Source organism: Cuculus canorus, chromosome 2, assembly GCF_017976375.1.
Source record: "Cuculus canorus isolate bCucCan1 chromosome 2, bCucCan1.pri, whole genome shotgun sequence".
Classification (NCBI taxonomy): domain Eukaryota; kingdom Metazoa; phylum Chordata; class Aves; order Cuculiformes; family Cuculidae; genus Cuculus; species Cuculus canorus.
This window is the reverse complement of record NC_071402.1, coordinates 136739934-136764406: the sequence shown is the minus strand read 5'-3', so window position 1 is coordinate 136764406 and position 24473 is coordinate 136739934. Positions and strand designations below refer to the sequence as shown.

Sequence of the window (24473 nt, the reverse complement as noted above, 5' to 3'; positions counted from 1 at the left end):
TGCTCTAACAAGAAACTTTTGGTATCTTCAACTTTTTTTTTTTTTTTATATCTGTGTTTAATAGTAGTGGATATAATGGATATAAGTCAGTGCTTTGGGAACCAAATGACTTAGTAAATTAAATGAAAAGTTCGTATGCACATCTGTGTGGGAACATGTATTACAGCTTGCTGAGTTTGTAAAAATTGTTCCAGCCCTGTTGGCTTTGGGGACTGTAAGTTCATCACAGTTTACACAAGCTGATGATCTGCTCCTAGGTTTTCATTGTACTAAAAATCCTACTGATTTTTGAGATTTCATTCTTTTGTTAAAATAATCCTACTAAATTGTTTAGTGTCTCTTCAACCTGATTTACTAAGAAAACAAAGCTGGTACAATTACGAAGGTGGCCAGAGAATAAGGAAGAGAGTGTATGTCTTGCCCCCCCAAAGCCATAGATCAGATGTTCTCTGTGTGATGAACAGAGATTCTGTATCGATAAATAAATGTGTGTTTTCCAATATCAACCCCAAATCAGACAACTGTGCACTCCCTTTTCTCTCTGGGATACTCAGGTACATTAGTATATGTATTATATACTCCCTCCAGCTCCAAGCCTCTTTTTCTATATAGTATTATTCCTGTGTTTTGAAGTATATTTATCTTTGCTGACAGTGTGAGAGAAATCTAAGGCACTAGAAACATCTGTTAGCATAGTTGTTTTCATTAAACGTGTCTTGTGGGGTGTTTTTTTTCTTTCTTGAATCCCTAATATGTATCTTTCTCCTGCTGCTCAGCCCAGCTGCTGCTGTTGCCTTCTGCTGTTTTTCTGGAAGTTGTTTAGGTATCACCCAGAGATAGCTTGTAGGGTATTTTTTGTTGGCATGGCTAACACCATAGGGGAAAGCAATTGAATTATAGAAAGACTTAGAAATACTTGAAAATTAAGGTCTGTGACGCTTTTGAAAATGCCAGCAACATGGCATTAGTTTAAACAGTGGTGCAGTAACCTGCAGACAGCTTAGGTTGGAGGATACATGCCATTTAAATAGCAGTAACTTTTCTTTGTTCTCCTGTCACTTCAAATATTCCTACTGCCTGTGCTTTTATTGGTAAATTATATTATCAGTTTAAGAATTTGTTGGTAACAAAAGGGAAAGTATTTTAGTCAGTAAAACTGCTAGGGCATAAATAATGTGTGCTCTCCTTTGAACAGAGAAGAATAGCTCACAACAGCCTCGCTGCCTCAGTGGAGCAGCACAATCTGTCTGCTGCATGATGGCATTGCCGGCAGCCAAATACTCCCGTTTTTGTTTTAATGGAAGAGTTCTTTCACATTGCTGGTTTTACATGATGGGAATGCAGTTGGAAATGCTTCCTGTTCCATTCACAAGCCCCAGGCTCTCCGTGCATCTCAGCTTCAAAAATGACAGCTGAAACCAATTAGGCAGAATTATGGGACAGCTAAGTCACATGGAGATTTATCATGACCAAGGAAGAGGAGGGAATGAGAATGTATTGCATGGGAAGTAGAAGTGACTAATTTAATTATGAGAGAATGACAGTCATGTTATTATTATGGAAAAGGGCTGGCAAAGTAGAGCTCATTTCATGTCACCGACCATGCCTTTCAAAGGAGATGTCCTGCCCTTTGTCTGAGTGCGTTTGTGTTTGGTGGCAGAGTCTCTGATTTCTGAGCAAGATAGCTGAGGAAAATAGTTGACATTAAAGCAAAGCATGGAGCAGATCTGAGGACATTCATAGCTTCTGGCTTACTCATCTATTCATAATTAGAATTCTTTCTTCAGGGGAACAAGGGAGGAGCCTGAACCATCAGCGTTTGCCTTATTTTTTTTTCTGTTTGCATACTTTCTCTCTTCCAGAAGTAGGATGAAATGTATGTAAACCTTGCTTCAGCTGTGTAAATATCAGCCTGGATTCTTTTTCCTTCAGCAGATGCTTATACACAGTATGCTCACAAACATAAACACACGTGTGTACTAACATAAACCAGAGTCTTGCTGAATAGAAATGACCTTCATACACTTATATGCCGCCAGAAGTTTAAAGCAAAACCCCAATTCATTGTCTCCGGACTCACATGAAGAAACGTATTATAAGGTAAATGAAACCTTTTGTGGGATTGTCATAGTAGTTGATGGTGCGTAGGAGGAATGAAAATCATTACAGAGTCTGACCAAGCATGCATTTTCCTTTTTTTTTTTCCTGTTTTTTCTCTTGTTCCTTGACCCAAGCTTGATTTTGCTTGATCCTTGTACTGCTTTATTGATTTTTATTCATGCTCTGAACAGTTATATTGGATAAGTAACTTAATCTCTCCCTGATTCTCGTGTATCTGTAGAAGTTGTGATACTTGTTCCCATCAGAGGGAGGAAAATATTTGAAATTCCTTGAAGTTTGGATCAAAGTTGTGCATCCTCTGATGTGCTCCTACTTGCACTCTGGAAATAGGAGAATGACGGAACTTACATAGATAAGCATCAATTTTCTCTTCCCTGTCCTAGGAGGCATTGTGTGGTCTCTTGTCTAACCAGAACTCATGCCATTCACCACAGGAAGGGGCAGAGTTTCCTAATGGAAGTCTAGTTGCTTGAGGTGTGCGCTGAGGGAAAGGGTTTGTCTCTTAACTGGCTGAGAGAAGGTAGCACAAAGGCTTGACAGAGCCTTCTCAAGCGCTTTGTGCCGGAAGCCTGAAGTCAAGTCACAGCCCTGGAGCAATGATGTTCTGGGATGATTTGGTAAACTACAACTTACTTGAAGAAATAAGATACCAAAGTCCACTTCAGGTTTCTTAGATTTATTTTTAATTTCAGCCAAAATGGCTGAGATATCTCAAACTTGGATTTGGAAGACACTTACTGTAAACATTTAAGCCTTACAGTGTGGGCTTGGAATAAGGAGAATGGGTAGCCTTTTTGATGTGGGTGGCATTGAGCTGTAATTTTGCAGATTGCCCCAAATTTGATCAAGTGATAAGCTTCAGAAAAATCGTCATTTGTACTTAAGAACCAAGCCTTTGAATATTCCTCTTCTCCTCTCAAAGACTTGACTTTAGTCTTTCAAGACTTCAGATACTGTAGATTGCATCCCTGGAGGAAAGATCAAATTGTTCACTTAAAGCATAAGAAATTTTGCCCTAAACATTGTTGTGTTAGTGAGGCGGTGAAGTCAAGTTCTTAAAATTGGAGGATGCCAAGATAAAGATGGTCTATGCAATCTAGTTTTGCCATCCTTGCAGAAGAGCCTGTTGTGCAGCTCTGCAGAGGACTGTGGGCAAAACGTGATGATTGTTGAACTCCTCTAATTTTTTGTGGATGTCAGAACTAGGGCATCTTCTAGGGTTCCTGCGTCATTCAAAGTATCGTTTCAACATAAGGTGAGTGATACTGCTGTAGAGAACTGCGTTCCATCCCTTATACACTAGGAATCTTCATAGTCACAACAGTTTTATGATGTTACTGCAAATTGCTGTCATTGCAATTTGGCTATGACTGACTTGTACTATGCAGCATGAGATTCTCAGTCTCTCTTGCAGTAGTGTTATACACTCACAGTTGTAGCTGAAGTGAGTGAAAACACAGAAGGCAAAATAGTGCCAAATACTCTGAAAAGTCAAACCCAAATTGCTTTAAACTTAGTTCCTCAAATCAATGATATTTAAGATTTTTTTTCTCTTTGCTTCAATTCCCTGCCGGATAAAAGGGAATAATGCCACATCTCCCCTGGATTGCTATGAAATTATTTTATGTTTGTGAAGCATGTGAATGGTGTAGCAATAAGCAGGGCAGGAAAGCCTATGAGACTGCTATTTCTGCCTTCAAAGTAGTAAATAAGCCAGAGACTGCAAGCTGTGCAACAATGGAAAAAAAAAACAACCCACAAAGACAGCACAGCTGCTCTGTAATCAAGTCCCTCCTCTACTGTTCAGTGAGTATGTCTAGTCCTGTGAGAGGAAAAAGTTTTGCGATCACTTTACATGTTTAAAAAGTTATCATCATGTATATTTATTTGGGAAACAAATAAAAGGTTTGATAAATGCTGTTAGTTCTCAACTTCCCTAGCTTATGAGCTCTTCACTATGGGAACTTCCTTTATCTCTACTTAAAATTTTTATGTAGCTATTATGGACAGATAAGTGTTAATAGACTGTATGCATAGGTGATGGTAAACTAGTGGAGTGTTTAGAGCAGGAATGAAAGGGATTTTGAATTTAAGCTAAAATATATCGGCATGGGATTGCTTGTAGTGATTTCTGTGTGTTGGGGATTAACAGTGGGGCTTATAATGTTATTAAAAGCTAGCTCAAAGCAAAATTGGTCTAGCCAGGTCCATCTGGGATCAGGATATGTGTGATAGACATTTGCAATTACTTGGAAGTTTTTGCACTGTGTTCCAAAAGTATCCTGCTTCCCTGTGAGGTGTCCTTACCCTCTGCGACAGTGGAGAAAGGACTGTGAATGGTGTGTTGCTCAGTTTGCTTCGAGTCTTCTTACCTTGTTTCAGCATAATTTATGTTATTGCCTTTATCTCATTATATCTTGAATTTTTCTTTAGGTTATGTATTTTATTAATCAAGGTGGTAACTACAGCAAAGACTCTAGTGTCAAAGTATGGTATGTGATATCTGCAACCACTATTACACTTGCTATACATGCTTGCAAAAGCATGTTGTCTTCTGTCTCTAAATACAGTGTGAAGAAAAAGACTGTTTGTCTACACGGTACCAATTTCTCAGAATAAGGTTAGAACACTGTTTCCGTCCAGTTTGCTCTCTAGTTGCTTTTTTTTAATGCTCTCCTGAAACTTGCATTCATATCATCTCCTTCGGTGTCAGTTGAGCACACAAGCACTGGAGCAGACACTTACCCGACAGAAGGGAAAAGAAGTTTAGAAATAGCTGTCTCTGCGGCACTGTCAGCTTTGCTGGCTATACTAATATTTAATTCAATGTGTACTGAGTCCCTGCTTGGGAAAATAAGATCAGCTGATGCTGCCTTTGCTCCCCTCTACCTTCTTTGTTAAGTGAAGAACATCGTACTATGACTTTATAAGTTGCTTTTCCATTTGGTACGGTAGTGTTTAGTTGCTTTCTTTTGAAGGACTGTAACTTAGTTTTATGAGAGTGAGTTCTGGAAAGATTTGAGCAGAAAAGACTTCACATTTTTGTTTACTGAAGATTTGGTTGAGGTTTCTCTGTGTCTGTAGCATGTGTGTGTAGGAAAAATAGATACCAAAAGTCTGCTGCACAATTGACTTCATAAGGTTACCAGTATTCTGTAGAAATTGCTGCTTTCTTGAAATTTTAGGTGGATGCAGGCAAACAGTTTTTGAAGGAGAGAACTACAAATGCAGAAGGTTATACCAGACCAATAGTTGTCCTGGTTTGTGGGTTAAGAAGAGGAGATGAATTACACATGACACAAATGTGATCATAGTTCATGTTCATGCATGGAGGAAATGCATCCAAATAATAACTGAACTATAAGTTGAAGAAAAAGGAGTTATCCTCACAATTCACTACAAGTATATTGGAAATCTAAAGCAGCTTATTGCTGTTACTAGTCATGTAACTCTGAATACAGTGTTAAGAGTCTTTGTGGCCCTCCTCTGGACTTGCTCAAGTATATATCCTTGGTATTGATACAGTAAAACAAGACAAACTGATGCATACTGAAGGATGATTGGTCTATTTTTGGTGTGGCTTATTGATAGTCCCAGATAACTCACTGGGAAAATAAAAGAGGAATACGTACCTGAAGTGGCTAAAGATTTTACAGAAACTGGAAATAAGTCTTTAAGCTAAATATTGACTCTATGCAAAATGCGCTACACTGACACTGAATATTTACTAGTAAAAGTGGTTTTTTAAGTTTTCTATATAAATGCATTCTCTAATATGTTAACTATAAATTAAGTGTTGCTTGCCATAGCTTGGGTTTTGGCTGAAGCTCTCTTGTGTTCTATTGAATGTAGTTTGACTGTTTGAGTGTGCTCTCTGCTCTTGGGATACTCACAGCTTTCATTTTGGGATCCAGGCGATTTCAGGGTACTCAGTCCTTTGAAGCTGTGTGAGACTTCCCAAAAAAACTTGTGCTATTGCCCAGCCTAGTCAACCAATGCATATTGTGTCATTGCAATGTTGATTCTACATGCGTAGGGTGCTTTTGTAGTTTATGACTTCAGAAGAGATTATACAGTATAGTTGTGACTAGCACTAATTTGTGTCTTAAAAGATATGAACTTTCCTATATATCTGTATGATAATTCTGCAAAAGAGCACTAGAGAATGTCTCTTGGTCTCAGAGGTGCTGCACGGAGAAACCAGTCTGGTATGTTGAAGGCAACTTTTGTCCAAAACTCACACCTTGAAAACTGCCTGTATTTAGTTGGGCTGTTCTGCGTGGAAGGCAGGTATTGCCAAGTTAGCTTTTCAAGGAATGCTGGGTGATTTTTACCAGATGTGTTCAGAAACCAGATGTGGGAGGCAGAGCCAGTCTCTTGAGTTTCCGGTAGTTAGTCTAGTGCATATTTTTGCTTTGTTTATTCTTAATGTCTTTCCAGAAGTTGCGTTGTGCAAGCAGATCATAGAAGCAACATGCACTTCACTAAAAGCATGCTGCTTGCTGTTAGGAAAGTGAAGAAATGCATGTGAAAAATTCAGAGAAAATAGTGTTTCCATAGTAAAAGCAATAAATACCTATTAAAATAAAATTATTCTATACATTGCAAGCCTGCTTATTTTCTAAAGAGATGTGGAAGTATATTTTCAAGGAATATAGGCAACCATGAAATTAAAACTTAAACTTTTGAGTCTTCTGTGAAGCTGTGTTCTAAAATGTATGTAACTAATACCGATATGTGTGTGTAATATATGCGTCTTTTTGAGTTGGAAAATATTCAGTACTCTGATACACAATGCCTTTCAGATTTAATTTCTAAACCGTTAAGGTGTCTTAAATCTAGAATCACCATAAAATGATATTTAAAAGGCAATGTCTTAATGTGAATCATGAGAGCAGCATTTTAGCTTCTCCCTATAGGTTCTTCCCCTTCTATCCAGTTATTACCTTTATGGTATTGATGGAGATATTGGACTTACAAGGTATAAAATTATACCAAAATGCAAGTAATTAATTTACTGTATACAGGATGTTAGGAAAAAAAAAACTTGCATTTTTTGAATATTAATATCATTCAAGTTACCAAGGTTGTTAAATAAAATGGAGCATAGAGGTACAAATGTGTGTGTGCCTATGTGAGTCTGAAAAATCTTATTTTCCATTTGTTCTGTCCATTCTGAAGTAGAAGGAAATTTATTGCTGTAGTCATACAGATATTAATACAGTTTTTTTCCATCTGACTTTCTTTTAGCACACTGATTTATGTCAGTACATGGACAAACACCCTGGAGGGCTTAATCCAGAAAATGTGAAGGTAAGAGTCAAAAAGTGCACACATTGAAGGCAAACACAGTAACAGTAGCTTTGTGTACAATGTCATGTTGGTTGTTTCAAAGAAACTGATTATTAGCTAAAAGGAAAATGATTGGCATATGAACTATATTTTAAAATATTTTTTCTTTAAGAATTATTAAAAATGCAAGTATTTGAAAATACCCACAAAGGAGCCTGTGAAATCTGTAGAATTGATCCAGAGCCACAGTAAGAGGAAATACTGTTATGGTTTTGATAACCCCTCCCTTCCTTTCAAACATTTGCTCTTACAACAAGACAATACCACCCTCTAAATCCCTGAGAAACCTTGCTTTAGGCTATCAGTACTATATCTTCAGCAAGGTAAGTCATTGTGGGCTCACTGCGTTTGAGGGAACTGTCATGAATTATATTAGCTGAGTTTACTGCTTTTATGTGAGCAAAAAGATCTTTCTTAATCTTTTGGTTACTTATTTTGATGAAACATTTTCATAGGTGATCTCAGTTTTAAAAAAGTTATTCCTTCTAAGGTAGAGAATCACCACACAGGAAGGGGGGAGTTTTATTTGCAGGATTTAATGGAAAAATAGGTTGGTAGAGACTTGATCCAGTTACTTTCTGGGAAGTCAACCAAATGATTTTGGCATCAAATGGAAGCCAATCAGACATGCAGAAAGTGTTGTGTGTGTATAGATCACCCAGATTATATTTGTTACACTTGCACTTTGACATCAGTCCCATTCCTGTTCTACTTTGGAAGTGTTTAAATCTTCACTTGTCATGCTGATAGCTTTATTCCAGTATTTAGTTTCTTGAAATTGAGAAGTTCATGGCAAAAAAATAAATCCCTCTTTCCTGCAAAACTCAGAAGGCCTATTTGGTTTAAGAAAAGAAAATATTTACAAACAGATTTGTGGTGTGGTGTTTTTTTTCTCTTTTTTTCATAGTTGATCATTGTTGTACATCAACTAGTTTTATAATGTAAATTGATTAACTTTCCATATTCTTTCATTGAGAACAGCTACCATCTTTAAAAGAAAAAATCAACAAAAAAATTCTTCCTGAATGTTTATATTTGACCAAAGTATATAAAAAAAATATCTTTGAAACTCTGTGTGTGCTGCAAGCTAGTATCCTTATAATGTTTGACTGTCACTCAAACATTTTGCTAGCATAGACAGGGAAACCCATGGCTGTGGTCACAGTGCTAGCTTCACAGTGCCTCTGAGAGTGCAGCATGTCAAGATGACTGCAAGTGTGTGTGGAACTACCCACTTTGTGACCACTAAAACTTCTGAGCTTTCTTCACTGCTTGGTTTCCTAGGCAGAGTTTCACGTGCTGGATGTGCTTGTTAAAACAATGGGTTTTCATTTCCCTGTGTGGATACTTTTACATTTGACTATCTAAGGTCTGGGATAAGCTAAGACTGGCTTTGACATTCTTCCTGCTGCTTCAGATTTGTAAGACTACTCCAAGGCTGCACTGCTGTATTGCTCGAGATCTAACACACAGTCATTGTAGCTGTAATTGTTCCCTGCTGAGAAGACATCATAATTCAGATACTGTACTTTTTGTCTTCATCGTATTGGGGCCCAGTGAGCTTGTCTTTGAGGAGGATAGGCATACATAGATAATTGGGCTTGCTAATGCATCGCTCTTCTGAATCCTGAGATACCTATCTTTTAAAACAGCAGCAGCAGCATTTCCCTTTCAAATTTTGTTTCATGTATTCCTGTGGCTATCTTTACCGTCTAACAACAGTGCTCATCAACACTTTGGGAGCTTATGGGCACATTAGAAATATTTCACTGAGTTGCCAAGTGTAGAGTCCTGATGTACTGCTAGCTCAAACTTTAATGTCCAGATGGATTGTTAATAAAAATGAAAATCGAAAAAAGATAAAAAAAAAAATGGGAGATTGAAGCAGATGAAATTACCCTTCCACCATGAAAAATCCCATTGGACAATTAATTCTTTTTTTTTCTGTTAAGTCATATTAATTAAAATTGATCATATGTATTTAGTAGACTCTCTTGCCAGACCCAGCAGCAGAGGCTAGCCTTAGTTCATAGCAGTATTTATTAAAAGCTAGCATGATTATTTAAGCTTCTGCCGTTTTAAAACTGAATCAGCCTGCCTGGAGTTCTCAGTGATATACCTGCTCTCAAAGCTGAGAGTGAAAACTATCTGCTTAGTAAGCCCAAAAGAATGCTTTTTTCAGCTGACAGGACAGGAGTTGGAGAGAGAGAAGGGAACCCGGTCAGACACGCCAGCAACTCCCAGTGTTGACCAGCATGCTAAACTAAAAGCTTGCACCATCTTACAGAGGGGATGAGAACATTACTACAGAATATCTTAATGCTTTGTTGTGCTGTACTCAATATGTAATTGTGGTTCTGAGACCTTGCCAACTATTTTGGTTTTAGCTTCTGGACAGAGTTGTCTATCTGGAGCTACAGCTGATTTTTAAAGGTTGAGCTGAGCCATGCTAATTAGCCTTCTCTCCTTGCCAGCCCCTTCTTGCTAGAGGTCCTTCAAGAATTTCACTTTTAGTCAGACTTTCAAACAGTGTTAGTTCAGAATCACTGGTTATGTGATCCTTAAATACGTTTTTAAATCTTCCACATGAGCAATTATATTCCAGTAGCAATAAATTAGTCTTGGCTCTCTGGGGCTAACCCGTGGGATTAAGCATTGATGCTCTCCCAGTATGACAAAAGGCCCCCTGCCTTTTAATTTTTTTCTTGAAGGAAAGTATTGCCTACTGAGGGATATTCCTTTCTGGCTTGTTGCCAGTTATTATGAATACAGAACCACATAATCACAGATCTTCCTTTTTCCAAATAATATTATACGTTAGTTCTTCTAAGACAGTACTTTATAGGAATACAGAAGCCAAACCATTATTTACTTATGTTTTGGTTTCTATAGGGAACCTAATTATATTTCTGAATTTTTTCCATATTTATAGGCTGAAGCCAATGCTTGTTGCCGAAGGCTTACTTTTAGATGAAGAATCGTAAAGAGAATAAAATCCAAATTACTTGGATGGACACACATATTGCTGTCCCCTTGGGTGTTGTGTTTGATGTTGCATTTCTTTGTGGTTTCAATAGACTATTTGCTGTCACTTAAATACTTTAAAAAAGAGTAAGCAAAATATTATATGTATGTGGAATTATAAAGAAGAATGTCTTAATAGGGAGTTGCAGGAGCCTTGGGACTATATGTTTAAGCAAACAAAAAGTATTGCTTCTTGAAATATTAGGTTTAGCAGTTTTAGTGGTACGTATGTATTTGCACATAATGATTTCAGAGTTTTATAATCATGTATGGAGGCCCAAATTTTAAAAATAAATCAGGTTTTAAACCCTTTGAAGAATTAGTGTGTGAGGCTGAGATGCTATTATCTGAAGTTGCTTTTAAATACCCATCCATGAGACTGTCAAACCAAGTATCCTGGTGACATAGATGTGGTTAGGTACCTGCAACCATCAGCTGGAAGGCAAATTGGCAGAAAGGAGTGGTTTCAATCCGTTGGTTCTCCAAACTCTCTTAGCTCCAAGTACACAATTGTATACATCTTCGATAATTAGCAAATTTTCATATCTACCATTTATTTGTAGCTATATCTTTATATACTGTGTACAGTACTATAGTGAGAACTGTGGAGAGAAAAGGTAACCGGTTAATAAGTCCCCCCTGTTTAGTAAGCACAACCTATCTTCTATGGGTTTGATCTCAGTTTTTCCTAAACTGAAGGCAAGCAATACATTTTAAGTACTGTCCCCACATATAATTATGTTTCTTTTGGAAGCTACTGCCACAGCCTTGTACATGGTTGGAGCTAAGAGTTGATTTACAGGTGTATACCATGCAGAACTTGCCAAGTTTCAAAAAGTGTAGCTGTGGCAAACTGAGGCACAAGACTTACTCCTGACTCTCTCTCTCTGTTCCTCCTGGCCCAGACTGCTGAGAAATGTATTCCTGGCTTTCTTTTCTACAACTGCTGCTGCAGCAGAGATAGTTCATGCTTCTTGGACTCAGCTGAAACATATAGATTGCTTCCTACAGCAGGAACTCTACTGGGTCACAGCAGGTAGCTGACCCTGCTGGTGATTTTTTTTTTATGATGATCGTCATTCTGGTTTGTGTTCCTTTCTCTTTGGTACAGGGCCATCTCCAGCAGCCTTTTGACTTATCTTCTTGGTTCTCCTGAGCCTTTGTTTGCAGCTGTCCTTAAATGATTCTTGTTCTGTAAATTCATAATTTATTTTTAAGGGTTTTTTTTTGGTTCATTTTAGCATGTCCTGTGAAAATGCAACTGTTCTTAAATTATTTTAACCCCTTTGAAATAACATATTTTAACTGCATCTTTCACTTCATGTTATTACATTCACAGTAATGCAAGTAAATGAATCTTTATGTTTTCATGCATTTATTTTATAGTTGAGCCTGTTTTCTGTATCTCCTGTTACGGGTGGAGCAAGTGGAGCACCGGCTTACATCTGTCATGCCTGCATTGCTTGTTTGCATTCCTGCCTTAAAAATAAATCTATTAATGAAAGCTGATTTGCTTTTTAATTAGTGACACTGCATTGAAATAGCTACAGTCTTTTGGGGAAAACATCCTCATTTTCTTCTCTCTGCCTTTTTTCCTCTACTTGTAGTGTTAGAGGTAATATTGATTTGCGTGAGCATTTGACTCCAAAAAAACATCTTTGACAAAATAAAAAGACACTTGCCTCTGACCCACTGTTCCTCAATCCACGCAAAACCAGCCTGAATGACAACAGGTTGTAACCAGACAAAAACTGTCTGTCTCTTAAGCACTCTCAAAATTTTTTACTTCAGGCTGCTATCATTATCTGTGACTAGAGGGAGAAGGAACTTCCAGTTTGTTCTCCTTCTGTCTAATATTGCTGTGATTTGCTCTTCTCCCTGGGCATCTTTTCTCTTCCCAAGGACAAAATGTGATAAGAAGAAATAGGCAGACTCTCTTGTTGAACTCTGCATGCAGGGAATATGAATATTCATCCTTCTCCTAGGAGCCTTCAATACTTCAGCTCTTACCCATCTCAATTCTGAGCCTTCCTTGCTCCTAGAGGGCCGGACACAGCAGTCCTCTATGCATAGTTCATTTTTGGAGCAAAACCTCAACCAACTAAGCTCTACGCTCACTACAACCTTTGTCACTGCAAGACTGAGCCCATGAAAATAATTGGCTGTCAAGGTCACATGTAACGTATGTGGAAAAGTGCGGAGTGGAATTTGGGTATTAAGTTTACCAGGACAGCCCAATAATCTCTTACAAATATGCTTAAGTTTCAGTCAAGAACTGTATTTAGTTTTAGTCTCAAAACTTCTATGGAACTAGTTTAGAAGAAATGTAATTCATAGAAATTGAAACATAATGGGATGCTGCAACATCTTTCTGTGCTAAATGCTCAAGAAGAGATGAGTTGACTTCATAGCACTCCTCAGTTTTTAAAAAAATAACAAAAATTCCTAATCAGTTATGATAAAAATACTGGATTTATTAAACCAAGGTTTTAATACTGGCCTCCTAAATAAGATTAAGTGCATGTTGAATTATAAATATTGAAATACATTGAATGTTACCTGATGTTATCAGGAATCTCTGGCACTTAATCAGTTGCAGCATTCGTTTTTTTCCTGTCCATAGTTCAGTACTCTGAACATTGTAACTAATGGTTGCAGTTTTTAAAGTCCAGTCTGGTTTTATCAGATGTATACTTTTGGGCAGTTAATACAAAAATTAATAATCTGAGTCAAAGCCATAGGGTAGTTGTTATTTGATGTCTTTTGTAAGTATAGATATTTATTATTGAACTGATTACAGCTTTAGAGTAATCTGAAGCAGAAAGGGTAGGGAAGCATCCAAAACATAGAAGGATTAAGCAACTCCTGTATCCTTTCCACGTGAGTGCACCTGCTTGAAATTTGGCAGCAGCAGACCTTTACATACTGGCTCTTGCTAAGCAGCAGCTCCATTCAGTATTATTAAGATATAAAATCATATGCTTGTTAGTAAAGCATAGTATCTGAAAGGTATGATAACAACGCTTTGGTTTTTAGGTGACAGTTGTGTTATCCATGGAGGTCTCCCAGGTGTGCTTCTGTTTCTTTCCCTCATGTGAGCATATAAATGTCTGTGATGTGGACAAGAGGTTTGTGATCCTCTTTTCTGTGGGGGACAGATGTTGAATCACATGGCCATTCCTGCATCCATATGTGACAAATGTGTGATTACATGACATAGGGGAAGCTGTGGCATGTGAATGTCTATGAGTAATTAGGTGTCTGACCAAAAGGTTGACTGCCATAAACTTTGGTACGCAATTAAACCATGATAATGTCTTGTTTCACCTACCATATTGACTCACTGGAGTTCGGAGAAAAGACTCTCTTACTCTAAGGTGAATGTCTACTATGGTGGTCTTCTTAATTTTATTGGTCTTTACTGGGAGCAAATCTAACTAATGTCATGCTTTCGAAATCTCCTACTCGCTGAAATTAGTGATGCTGTTGATGTAGGAAGTGATTCTGTTTAAAGTGGTAGAGGAGTTGCGAATGAGCAGGTGTATGGCAGACAGAATAATGTTATGCCAAATTAAGGTAATCTTTTACACACAGCATTGAGAATTGATTATTTAAATTAGACTTTTTAGTTAGCACACTTTAAATATGGCATCAGCATTTCACTCTATGTCAGTCTTGTCACTTAAAGTAATGATTTGATAATATGCACAACTGAACAGTAGATGCAGAATCTTTATCCCTGTGTTAAAATTCATGCTAGAAAAATGTCGCTTTCGTATTTACTGTGTGCACCTGTAATTAATTGTCTGTATCATCTGCATGGTTCACATATGGCAAAACCCACAAAAATATTGTAGGGATGAAAAAAATACTATCTCCAGTCCTTAAAGCTGGTGAGGCTCCAGATGCCACCCTGACCTAGTTTAACATGGAAGTGAATTGGTGAAAGGTGGTTTAAGTGGCAAAAATAAGAAGTTAAATTCAAATAGAAGAAAAAATCTGAAAGTCTTCCATTTATTGAACTTCAACAGATGACTGTAACTGATCATAAGGGAGTGTTTTTATACTCAGTTAATTAAGCACACCTTCTTCATTACAAATGACTATAGTAGTACCCAGAGGGGACAAAAAATGATTAAAAGAATATCAAAGAGAGAGAAGTTAGGGTATTAACACTCTCCAATCTCTTTCCTTTGCAGTTCTGCTGCAAATAAGTGGAAAAATCTGTAGTTTTAGTATCTTTTTTTAAAGTAAGGATGTGATGTGCATTCCCAGTGGCTATATTGTGTGCATTTCCATGTGACATTGTCTTTGGTAGGACTCTTGCGTAAGGAATGCAGCAGCAAGTTAGAAGCATTTTGGAGAGAATTATTCTAAAATTCTTTTGGAGAGAACTCAGTTGCAAGGAGGTCAGATAGGAAAACCTTTTATTGAGATATGAGCTTATTATGATCATGAAAATTGCGCTGATTCAAATGCCTGGCAGTTTTTTATTTGGATAGAATCCTTTATTCCTAGGGGTGCAAATTCATCTCAAATCAACACTTTGTTCCTGGAATTTCTCTTTCTGACAATTTAAGCAAGGGAGTCTGCAAAGCTCTGATCTAAAAAGTTCAGTATTTCCCCAGGACATTGTTAGAAGCGAAAAGCTGGATTTTATCTCATAGGTATTATCCTTTTTGGGAAGAGGGAAAAGAGTAGCAGACCAACAGTGATAAAAAAAGATTGTGCTTGATGAGGTTTTGACACGCTAGCAGAAGTCACACAGAGACATTTATCATTGCTCCTGTGATAATACATATTACCAGATACTTTTCTTTTATGTTAATGGTTTAAACAAAAGTAGATCTAAAGCTCTGAAATAATTGAGTAAACCCAATTGTAGGGTGTTTATTTCGAAGGCTGTGAGATAGTGATATAGGGATTTATTACCTCCTTTTGCCTTTGTAAATAGCCAGTAATTCACAGAAACCTCTAATATCCTCTGGATGATACACAGTACACTGGTTGCAAGCATGAGGTGAGCTGTCCTGGATTTGGTTTCTTTTATAGGTATTTTTAGATTTGATGGCCTGTTAAGACTGAATATGATATCGATTGATGCTGAATACACACAAGGGAATTCAGATGATTATGTGATACCCAGCTGGTGTGCTGTGATACATACAGCAAGCAGGAGCATTTATGTTGTTAGTGATGATTGGTAATAAAGCTTCTGCAGTATTGTGTGTTACTTTTCTAAGGTAACTATGCCAATACAGCAATATGAGCTTGCTATAGGTCTGACACATTAATCCAATCCTGCTTTCAGCTTTCTTCTGAACTGATGTGAACTACTGCTCCAAGTTAGCTCAGCACTGTTTGCAGTCTCTTGGTGCAGAGAGAGCAGAACAGAGATTTTTGTGAATTTTCGAAAGACTAAAAGGTTACGTGTAGCTTTCTACTTCTCTGTCTAGGGCCAGGTTCTTCGTTCCCACAATATGACATGTGGTAAGGGAGCACAAATGCAGGAAATAAATGAGAAATTCCTCTGTAACATCAGGAAAAGATAGTGTCTGATTTAAAAAAGCCTCCCCACAGGGCTCGTTAGTCTGTCCTTTTGGGCAGCATCCTTCTTATGATTGGATTCCTTGATGCCTCAGCAGGCACTGTATGGAAATGGTCCATTTTCTGGAGAGCCTCTCTGGGCATGTTATGAATGTCTTTCTGCTTTTCACTTACCCAACATCCCTTGCTAGAATATATCTCTTATTTCTGGGAATGGAGAGCAACTATGTGGAGTCATCTGAGCAACTATGTGGAGTCATCTACACAGATCACCTGTACATAAGCACCCCCCTTTACCACTAGACTCTTCAGACCTTTCTGAACCTAAGTCAGAAAGTGTGAAAGTGAACTCCCATCAGTTCCACATGTTAGATGTGTTTTGGGTGGCCTGTGTCAGCATTTAACTTGTAAGCTCATTTGGATGAGAAGAGCCCAAGATCCTGTGTGACCTTCAGAGACCAGAATGAGAGTAAAGCATTCTAATACACATGAGCCATCTTGCAGCTGTTAGAGGTGAGCATGTAATGGTCTAGGTTGTACGCTTACTCAGGCTCATGAAAAACACCATTAAAGCATGGCTTTTTATCCAGATGGCAACAGAAAATGTAATTAGTTTAAACAAGAATTTGGTCAAATGTTGGATGTAACTCAAGTAGCTATCCAGGCCTTATACTTTTAGGTGCTAACCTTTTCATGGAGTTGACTGTTTTCTCTTGTAAGTTTTAAGAACTACTGATGTTCTTTTAATATTACAGTCTGTAAACCCCAAATTAGCTTTGACCTGTGTGTATTTTTCTCATTGACAATGAAAATTCTTTAGTAAAATATGTTGATCATCAAAGTGACCACTGCCTAACTCTTAGGGGGGAAAAAGGTATTTTTTCATCACTATAATAAATAAGGAAGGCCTGAAGCAGAAGCATTACTTTTTTTTTTTTTTTGGTCTAAATGTAAAGTGCAGAGCCTCCTAGTGTTAAGCCTTGCTGAAAACCAGAATTCTAAAGACAAATCCCATTCCTGTTTTCTGTCTTTTCCAATGCTTATCACTGACTCTTACAATTTTGTGTTTCAGTTGATCACGGAAAGCTCCGTTCTTACTGATAAGCTAAAAACTGTACATGTCTGGTGTCCCACTTTGTTTATTACAGCTTATTTGACACTTATACAGCCTTGTACATGGCCATTCAAAAATTAAAATTACTAACGTAAAAGCACAACCAACCACGAGTCTGCATTTTTCCTGCCCTCGCAACCAAACTGTTGAAATGCATATGGAATTTGTTGTTGATCCTTAGAGTTGTCGTCTGGTCCGCAGGGCTGCCATCCTGCAGCCTTGAAGAAATGGCAGTTCAGATGTTTGTTCAACCGCCCCTGTGGAAGTCCAAGCTGAGGTTTTATAGTGATCAGTATTGAGCAAAGTGTCAGAGTACAACTGGAGTAGGTGATATGCTGATTTCAGAGCGGGTATGTGGGTAAGAGGTGATATTGCCTTATCTAGCATTCATTTCTGTCCTTGTGAGGCTAATGCAGGTAGTCTTGAAGGGGGTTATGTTTCTTGGAGAGGGCTTTCTTCAAAGACAGGAAAGGCAACTTGCCTGTGAGAAGGCAGAAGTGTTTTCTGAGTCATCAGAATGGTGGAGCAGGGAACTGTTGGGAATGGAGAACATCTTTTACTGTTCTCTCTTCCTAAGCAATCCCAAAGGGCCTGTGGTTTGCAGAGTGCTTTATTTCCAGGTATTAGGCTTCTGTTTTCACTTAAATCTTTTCACATTTAATATTAATAAATAAAAACAAAGGTGAAGAGGAAAGGAGATCAGAACAGTTGCGGAGTTTACCCTGTAATGAATTCAGGGAGATTTTTTTTTGCCCCCTCTTTTCCGTGATCTTCCTCCAAGGAGAAAGTAATTGATAGAGTGTATGTGATTGAATTGAATTTTATGGAAGTACTTGATAAGTACAGCATGTGTACAACCTTGGAATAAAACTATGTTCCAAAGCTGTCCTCAGGAATGGACAATTATTCTGTTTAGCTGTGAAATTGCTGGGCTTTTTTCTTAGCACATTGTATCAAATCACTTGACTCTTTGCATTAAAGCCAAATGAAAGCCCATATGAATAACTATGTTTTGAGTTATAGAAAGATTACAGTGCTGTAAAACAATGTGAAAATTGAAATTTCTTTGCATATTTAATAATAATGTTTGAAATTAAATACCATTGATTTAGCCTAGCAAACAGGATATTTTCCCTATGCTTTTATTAAAATTATTACTTTGAAATAATTAAATAGAATTTAATTTATATTTTAAGGCTGTAATAAAGCCATTTCTACTTCCTGCCCTTATTAAAATAGCTTTTAGTTGAATTTTAGCCACAATTCTAAAGGAAATGTGCATGTTACTTATAACTTCCCTGCTGTTCTTTCTTTTGTTTTCTGTATTTTGCACTTAGGTTTCCTCTGCACATTGTTAGGCCCAGCCCTGGCAAGAAGGTGATTGATATGGCTCTTTGTGCCCTGGCTAAATAGCTAAATATACAGTGTATTGTGTCTGCACTCAGGGAAAAAAATGAAATGCAATTAAATTCATTTCAACTTCAGTAACATGACATTTCTGTTTCTTTCATGTCAGCCTGTATTCTCTTCTATAATCAGATTTTGTAACCCCTTTTATAATGTCTTCTCAGTTCAGCAGTCACTAAATGGGATGCTTGTGTTGCAAGTTAATTAGAAATTCTCATGTGCCTGGGTTGACTTTGCTCAAATCTTTGGTGTGGTTTCCACATCTTCTGAGAAAGCACATTTCATTGGCCACTGAGCTGTGAGGCTCCATATCCACTCTTGAATCCTCCGTGTCTGGCTTTGCAAAGGCTTGTTGTGTTCCCATTTGGAAACGAGATTTTTCAGAACTGCGAAGAGGACTCCTCGAAAATGATTGTTTACCCCTTGTAATGACAAAATCCACAAGGGTAACTCAAACCCTTTCACAGCACGTTCCTTTAAGAATGCAGGAAGATGATGGGAGAAGCGATGAAAAGGGGACGGCAAAAGATCTCCATCATCCAGCTCTTTGTTCATAATTGTAAATTGCAAAAATACACAATATCAATGCTTGGCTTTAGGGAAAGCGTTTGTCAAGTCCAGTGAAGAGTTAAAAGAAACATGGGGAATCAGTTAGGTTCCTATCTAAGTTTACCTTAAAGTCCATTATAAATAGCTTTGGAAAGTTATCTTTATATGCAATGAGAATTATCATTTCCCAGTGAAAAAGACATAATTAACTCCCATGAAAATAAACTTTGAAGGAGAAAACCTATCATACTTGCAAATTTCCTTAGGTACACAGGCATTATTGTTCTAGCATTAACCACTTCTTTGTTTTAGCTCCAGTGTCCCACCCCCCAGCCTTATCTCCCCATCCCTATCCACCCTGTACTGTTCTTTCCTATAATTAGTGAAGATACACATCTGTCTTCGGGCTACCACCTAATCTCTAAGGCCATATGGGTAAATGAAATATAAACTGGTAGAAATTGAGCCTTCTGCACATGGTTGTATTGCTCTTGTTCTTTTTAAAGCAGGGAAATTGAATCTATGATATAGTAGGGCTTGAAGGCTGGGCTTAGACCTTGCAAAGTACATATTTTTTAGATGGAAAATTCATTATGTTGAAATGGGGTGGGAATTACACCATTTTGGGATGAATTCTGAAACAATGTTACCCACAATATGCAAGCACCCTGCATATTGTGAAGAAATCACCTGTGGTTATATGCAAAATATTAACAGAGGTCATTTTTTGTCCCCCTCTTTTTCAGTTATTTTTATTTCAGTTGCTGCGAGGACTGTCTTACATCCACCAGCGTTACATTTTGCACAGGGACCTGAAACCACAGAATCTTCTGATCAGTGACACGGGGGAGTTAAAGCTGGCAGACTTTGGTAGGCAAGCAGTTAATTACAAGTCTTTTATAATGTTGTAGGAATGTCAGACAGCTGGTTCCATTGATTTCTCTTCCCCCCACCCTATTCCTTAGACACACCTTCTTCATTGTAGATAATTGCACATTTTTCTCCTGAGCAAAGAAATTGATTTTGGTCAACAAAATGCTTGATTAAAAGGAGGCAGGTAAAAAACAAATATATACTCCAGTTCTCACAAGGAAGATAATGCTGAAAGTATTTCAGTATTTTGATTTTATTTACCATGAGACCTCCGAATTAGAGTTCAAAACCTTTAAAAAGAAAAGAAAGAAAAAATAGAGAGAGACACCTGAAGAAATGCAGACTATAAGAAGAGCGCGATCACTTTATGGAAGCAGCTCTAGGGTTGTGGAGGTCTGGATTAACTTTCATGAAATGGTCATTGAAAGAGACTGAAGGACACAAGAAAAAAATGTTCCTTCTAAGGAATAAAGGAAACTAGGATCACCTGGATTTCTTTCAGTACCCGTTACTCCCTTATGGGGAAGCATTTTTGGAGTATCAAGTCAGGTGAAACTGTCCAGTCAAAGGTTAGCCTTTTTGCCTTTTTTTAAATTTAATTATTTTTTTTTAATACCTTCTAGTGGCTACACCAGGGCAAGTACTCCTTTGTCTGAGTGCAAATGCGGAAAAGGGCAATGTTTTTCTTTAGTGTTTTTTACAAAATGTTGGAGTTTTTCTTTCCTGTAGGTCAGCTTCTTAGCTACTGATTGCAGCATAATTTCTGAAGTAAGCTGAAAGCGTGACCTATTGGCTTTTTCAAAATGTCTTTCTTTTTTATGACTGCTATCCACATCAGACTTCACATTTAATACAGCAGCAGTAATGAGGGAGCCTTATGTGCTAATTGGCAATTTCACTGTTAATGTAGTCATGTTTTTTTGTCTTTTAATTAGCATTACTTCAATTAACAGCTCAGGGTGTATTTGGAATGGAACACGACTTCAGATGGACACAGTCCACAAGAACTTGATTGGCCTTCGGATTGTAAGGCAATTAGAGAAATAGTGTTAGAAACAATTGTTATCTCATTTTACACACTATTTTCTGTTGCTGTTTTTCAAAACTTGGAAGATACCAGAAGTATTTTAAAGATATGTTCAAAAAAGTATTCCTTTATGTTGCATTTTACTGTGAGGTGTCACACCCTGAATACATGAAGAGGTGAACCATGAAGTGTTCTTGTAGTGAAATATGAGTTAGCCCTCTGTTGCTTGTGCTGTGCTGTTTTAGATAGCTAGTTTTGTTGTATCATTTATATGTATAAGACACTATGAATTTATCTGACTTCCAAGTATCCCCAGATCATAAGTCCTTCAAGAGACTGTGATGCTGCTGCTCTAGCTTTGGTGGACAGTGAAAACTCTGTCAATGATCTTACCAACTCTTTTTACGTAAAATGTTTCATGTGGTATGGGGGTTTTGAGGATGGTGATGTTGCTGAAGCTCTATGGCTTTTGTAGCTGGGGAGAGGGAGGCTGCAAACTTTTCAGCCGTGTTTTTAAACAGACAAAAAACCCCAACATCCTGCATTTCACCAGTACTGTGCAGTGCCTTGCTGGAGGTGTGAGCTGTTCAATGAAACGTCCAGCTCAGATGCAGGTTGACCTCTCTCTGCTTGTGTTGCCTGATGTTGCCATAGAGCAGAGGAAAAGCTGGGATGTTTGTTTTCTGCCTGCTGTAGTAGAAAAGGTAACCATCACTTCTGAAATGATGGCTTCATTGCGGCGCTAATCTAAATATCCCAGTGATGACATCAAAGACAGGATTTTCCCAGCTTTGCCTTGGAGGGAATTTGAGGTTGACCATTATGTATAACTTTGAGAGAAAGACTAGAGATGTATAAGTAAAACAAAAAAGAAATACCCACTAACTGATGTTTGAATGTGTAATATTATGGAGAGGCTTATTTTTCTCTTGTGTTTGTCCTGACCTAACAGAAACATCTGTGAAATCTACTCTGATACACTGAGACAAGATCATGTATCTCCATTATTTTTTTTTAAACTAGATTTTCTTTCATGGCTCATGACCTTGTAAAATTGAAAACCAGATGGGTTAAATTTCTCTTCTGAGAACTAAGATGAAAAATTAGAAGTGATGAGGTTAAAGTCTAAAGGGTCACAACCTCTTTCAATAGAGACATGAAAAATGAGAGCACACCCTTGTGCTCTTTGTGTGCACCCCTGTGCATATTTATTTAAACACTGTATTATTATTAGCCCACCTTCTACCTTCCCAGTACAAAAGACTGTTCTTAAAGAAGATGTAAAATACAGTGGTATTTCTCTTTGTTTTTCTCCCACAAATGACTAATTTGCAATAATGTACTTGGAAAGGAAGTCAGTTGAGATTGTGCATTTGATTAATTACATGAGGAGCAGTATGGAAATTAGAGACATGAGTGTTTTGCTTTCAAATGCACTCAAGGCAGGAGAGAACCTATCAAGAAATCAGTTTCTGTCAGAAACAGGATTGACTTTGCTAGCACAATAAATACAAAATCCTAAAGCAAAGGCCTTTTCGTCCCTAAGGACGAGATCTTCAGATTTTGGTTTCATAGGTTTATAAAAAATCAACAGTGTGGCTGAAGTTTTTCATTTGGCATCAGGCTTATTTAATCTTCTTGGTGTAGGATGTCAAATACTTAAAAGCAGGCAGTAGTAGATCATAGTTCTTGAATAAACAAGGTAAAAAGAAAGGCTATTCATGCCTGCCAGCACATTGCGCTGTGGCTGAAGTGGAATCTTTGAATAACCGTGGGCATGTGTTTTTCTACAGCAGGGCTCCCAGACATAGATACTCCACTGTGTGGGAGTGTCTTTGTTCAGATGAACGGTGGTTTGCTTTTCTGTTCATTGTGCTATAGCTGCTAGGAAATGAACATTTAGGAGAAGACTCAGCAGTCAGATGAAAAGGGAGAACAGAACATAGAGGCTTTGTCAAATTAAAAATGGATGAGTTATAAAAAGGGCTTTCTTGAGGAGGTACAATAGGGGAGACTACATCCTGAATAATTGTTATGAAAAATAGTCCTTGGAGTCCATTCTTGCTTCTTTTTTTAAATTAAATCAAAATTCCAGAGGAAATTAAAGTAAAAGAATTACTCTTGATCTGATGGTGTGAATTTGGCTGTCTACGAGTTTCTTTTCTGCTGCACATATGCATGTCTTGAGTAGAAATAAAGTGTGAAAATAAAACATATAAACCTTGAAGGAATAACACCATAAGAAATTACCAACTTAAATGAATGGAGTCTTGTGCTTGATAGTAGTCAGTTACCACGCATACCAGGCTGCATAGCTGCTCTTTAGCCTTTGTTTGGTGTTTCTTCACTTTAATTTTTCCCTGCATTGTATCTGGATGCATTTGCTTGGGTTTTGGTTCTATATTGACTTTAAAAAAAAGAAGATTTTTTTTAGCTTTTCTTTAGGAAAGTCATTAAAGAGCTTTAAAAGCAAGGAATGTTTATTGAATAAATGCAATTATTTTTGTCTGTAAACTGTCAAATGGCTGTGTGGCAGGGGATAGAAGCATGAGCTGAACGATAGAACACTGTCTTTTTTTTGAGAGTTGCAGTAGAGTGATTAGTAATCTAAGCAAAATGGTTATATAAGCAAATACGTGATTTGTATTCCTATCAAACAGTCATTTAAAAATTCTTTCCCTTATTTGTATACAAAAGCTACATATAGCTCCTTTTTTAGTAGTTCTGTGACTCAGTATATACTGTGGTTTGCTTTGTTTTTTTAGGGGCTGGGTATTGGTATTTAGCTATTGTGTATGCTGATATTTTGCATCACACTTGATAAATCCAGCTCAAAGTCCCTAATTAGCTGATATCAAATAGAAGGTGAGTCCCACCTTCTATGTGGGACTTTCCAGGAAGGATTACTCTTGCTGTGCCTTGTTTCTTTTTCACTGTCCCAAAACAGCCACTAACAGCTTAGTCTTCTGACTTTTTTAAGGACAGTGTGGACCTTTATTCTGATCGTAGTGTGGTTACTCTTACGTATTATTTAGTTAGAATAATTTTGTGCTGTCTGAGTTAAAAATGCACCATTATACTTGTTAATAGAAGTTCTCAGTTAAAACTTTTACAGAGATTTTGAGGGTAGCCATGTTAACATCACCTTTTGATGTATTGAGAAAATCTTCGTGACATGGGTGTGGAGAACAAAACATTTAAACTTGGCTCAGAAGTGAGGCATTTCTAAGGCTATAAGAGAAACCAGCCAAATTATTAGTAGAGCTCTTGTTCTGCTTTATCTGTGAGCTGATCAGCCTGCTACTGAGGATTGCATTTCAGGGAATTGCTTGTTTGTGAAACTTCCTTGCAGCTGCCTTTCCTGTTTTCTTTTCTGCTAGGCCTATGGTAAAAGAGACCTGCACAGTGGGTGCATGAGGAGTTTAAAGATCTGTTTGGTCTCTAGTTTGGATTTTGCAG

At 37.6% G+C, this 24473-nt stretch overlaps 1 protein-coding gene across 3 annotated transcripts in view; it reads left to right on the top strand.

The window, feature by feature from the left end:
- The window catches only part of CDK14 (cyclin dependent kinase 14), a 318721-nt gene that overhangs the window by 139908 nt on the left and 154340 nt on the right, over positions 1-24473 (top strand). For all 3 annotated transcript variants that reach the window (XM_054059028.1, XM_054059029.1, XM_054059027.1), the window contains 2 exons: positions 7372-7434; positions 19861-19984. In XM_054059028.1, the coding sequence (XP_053915003.1) occupies positions 7372-7434; positions 19861-19984 (187 nt within the window). The remainder of the gene's footprint in view (positions 1-7371; positions 7435-19860; positions 19985-24473) is intronic.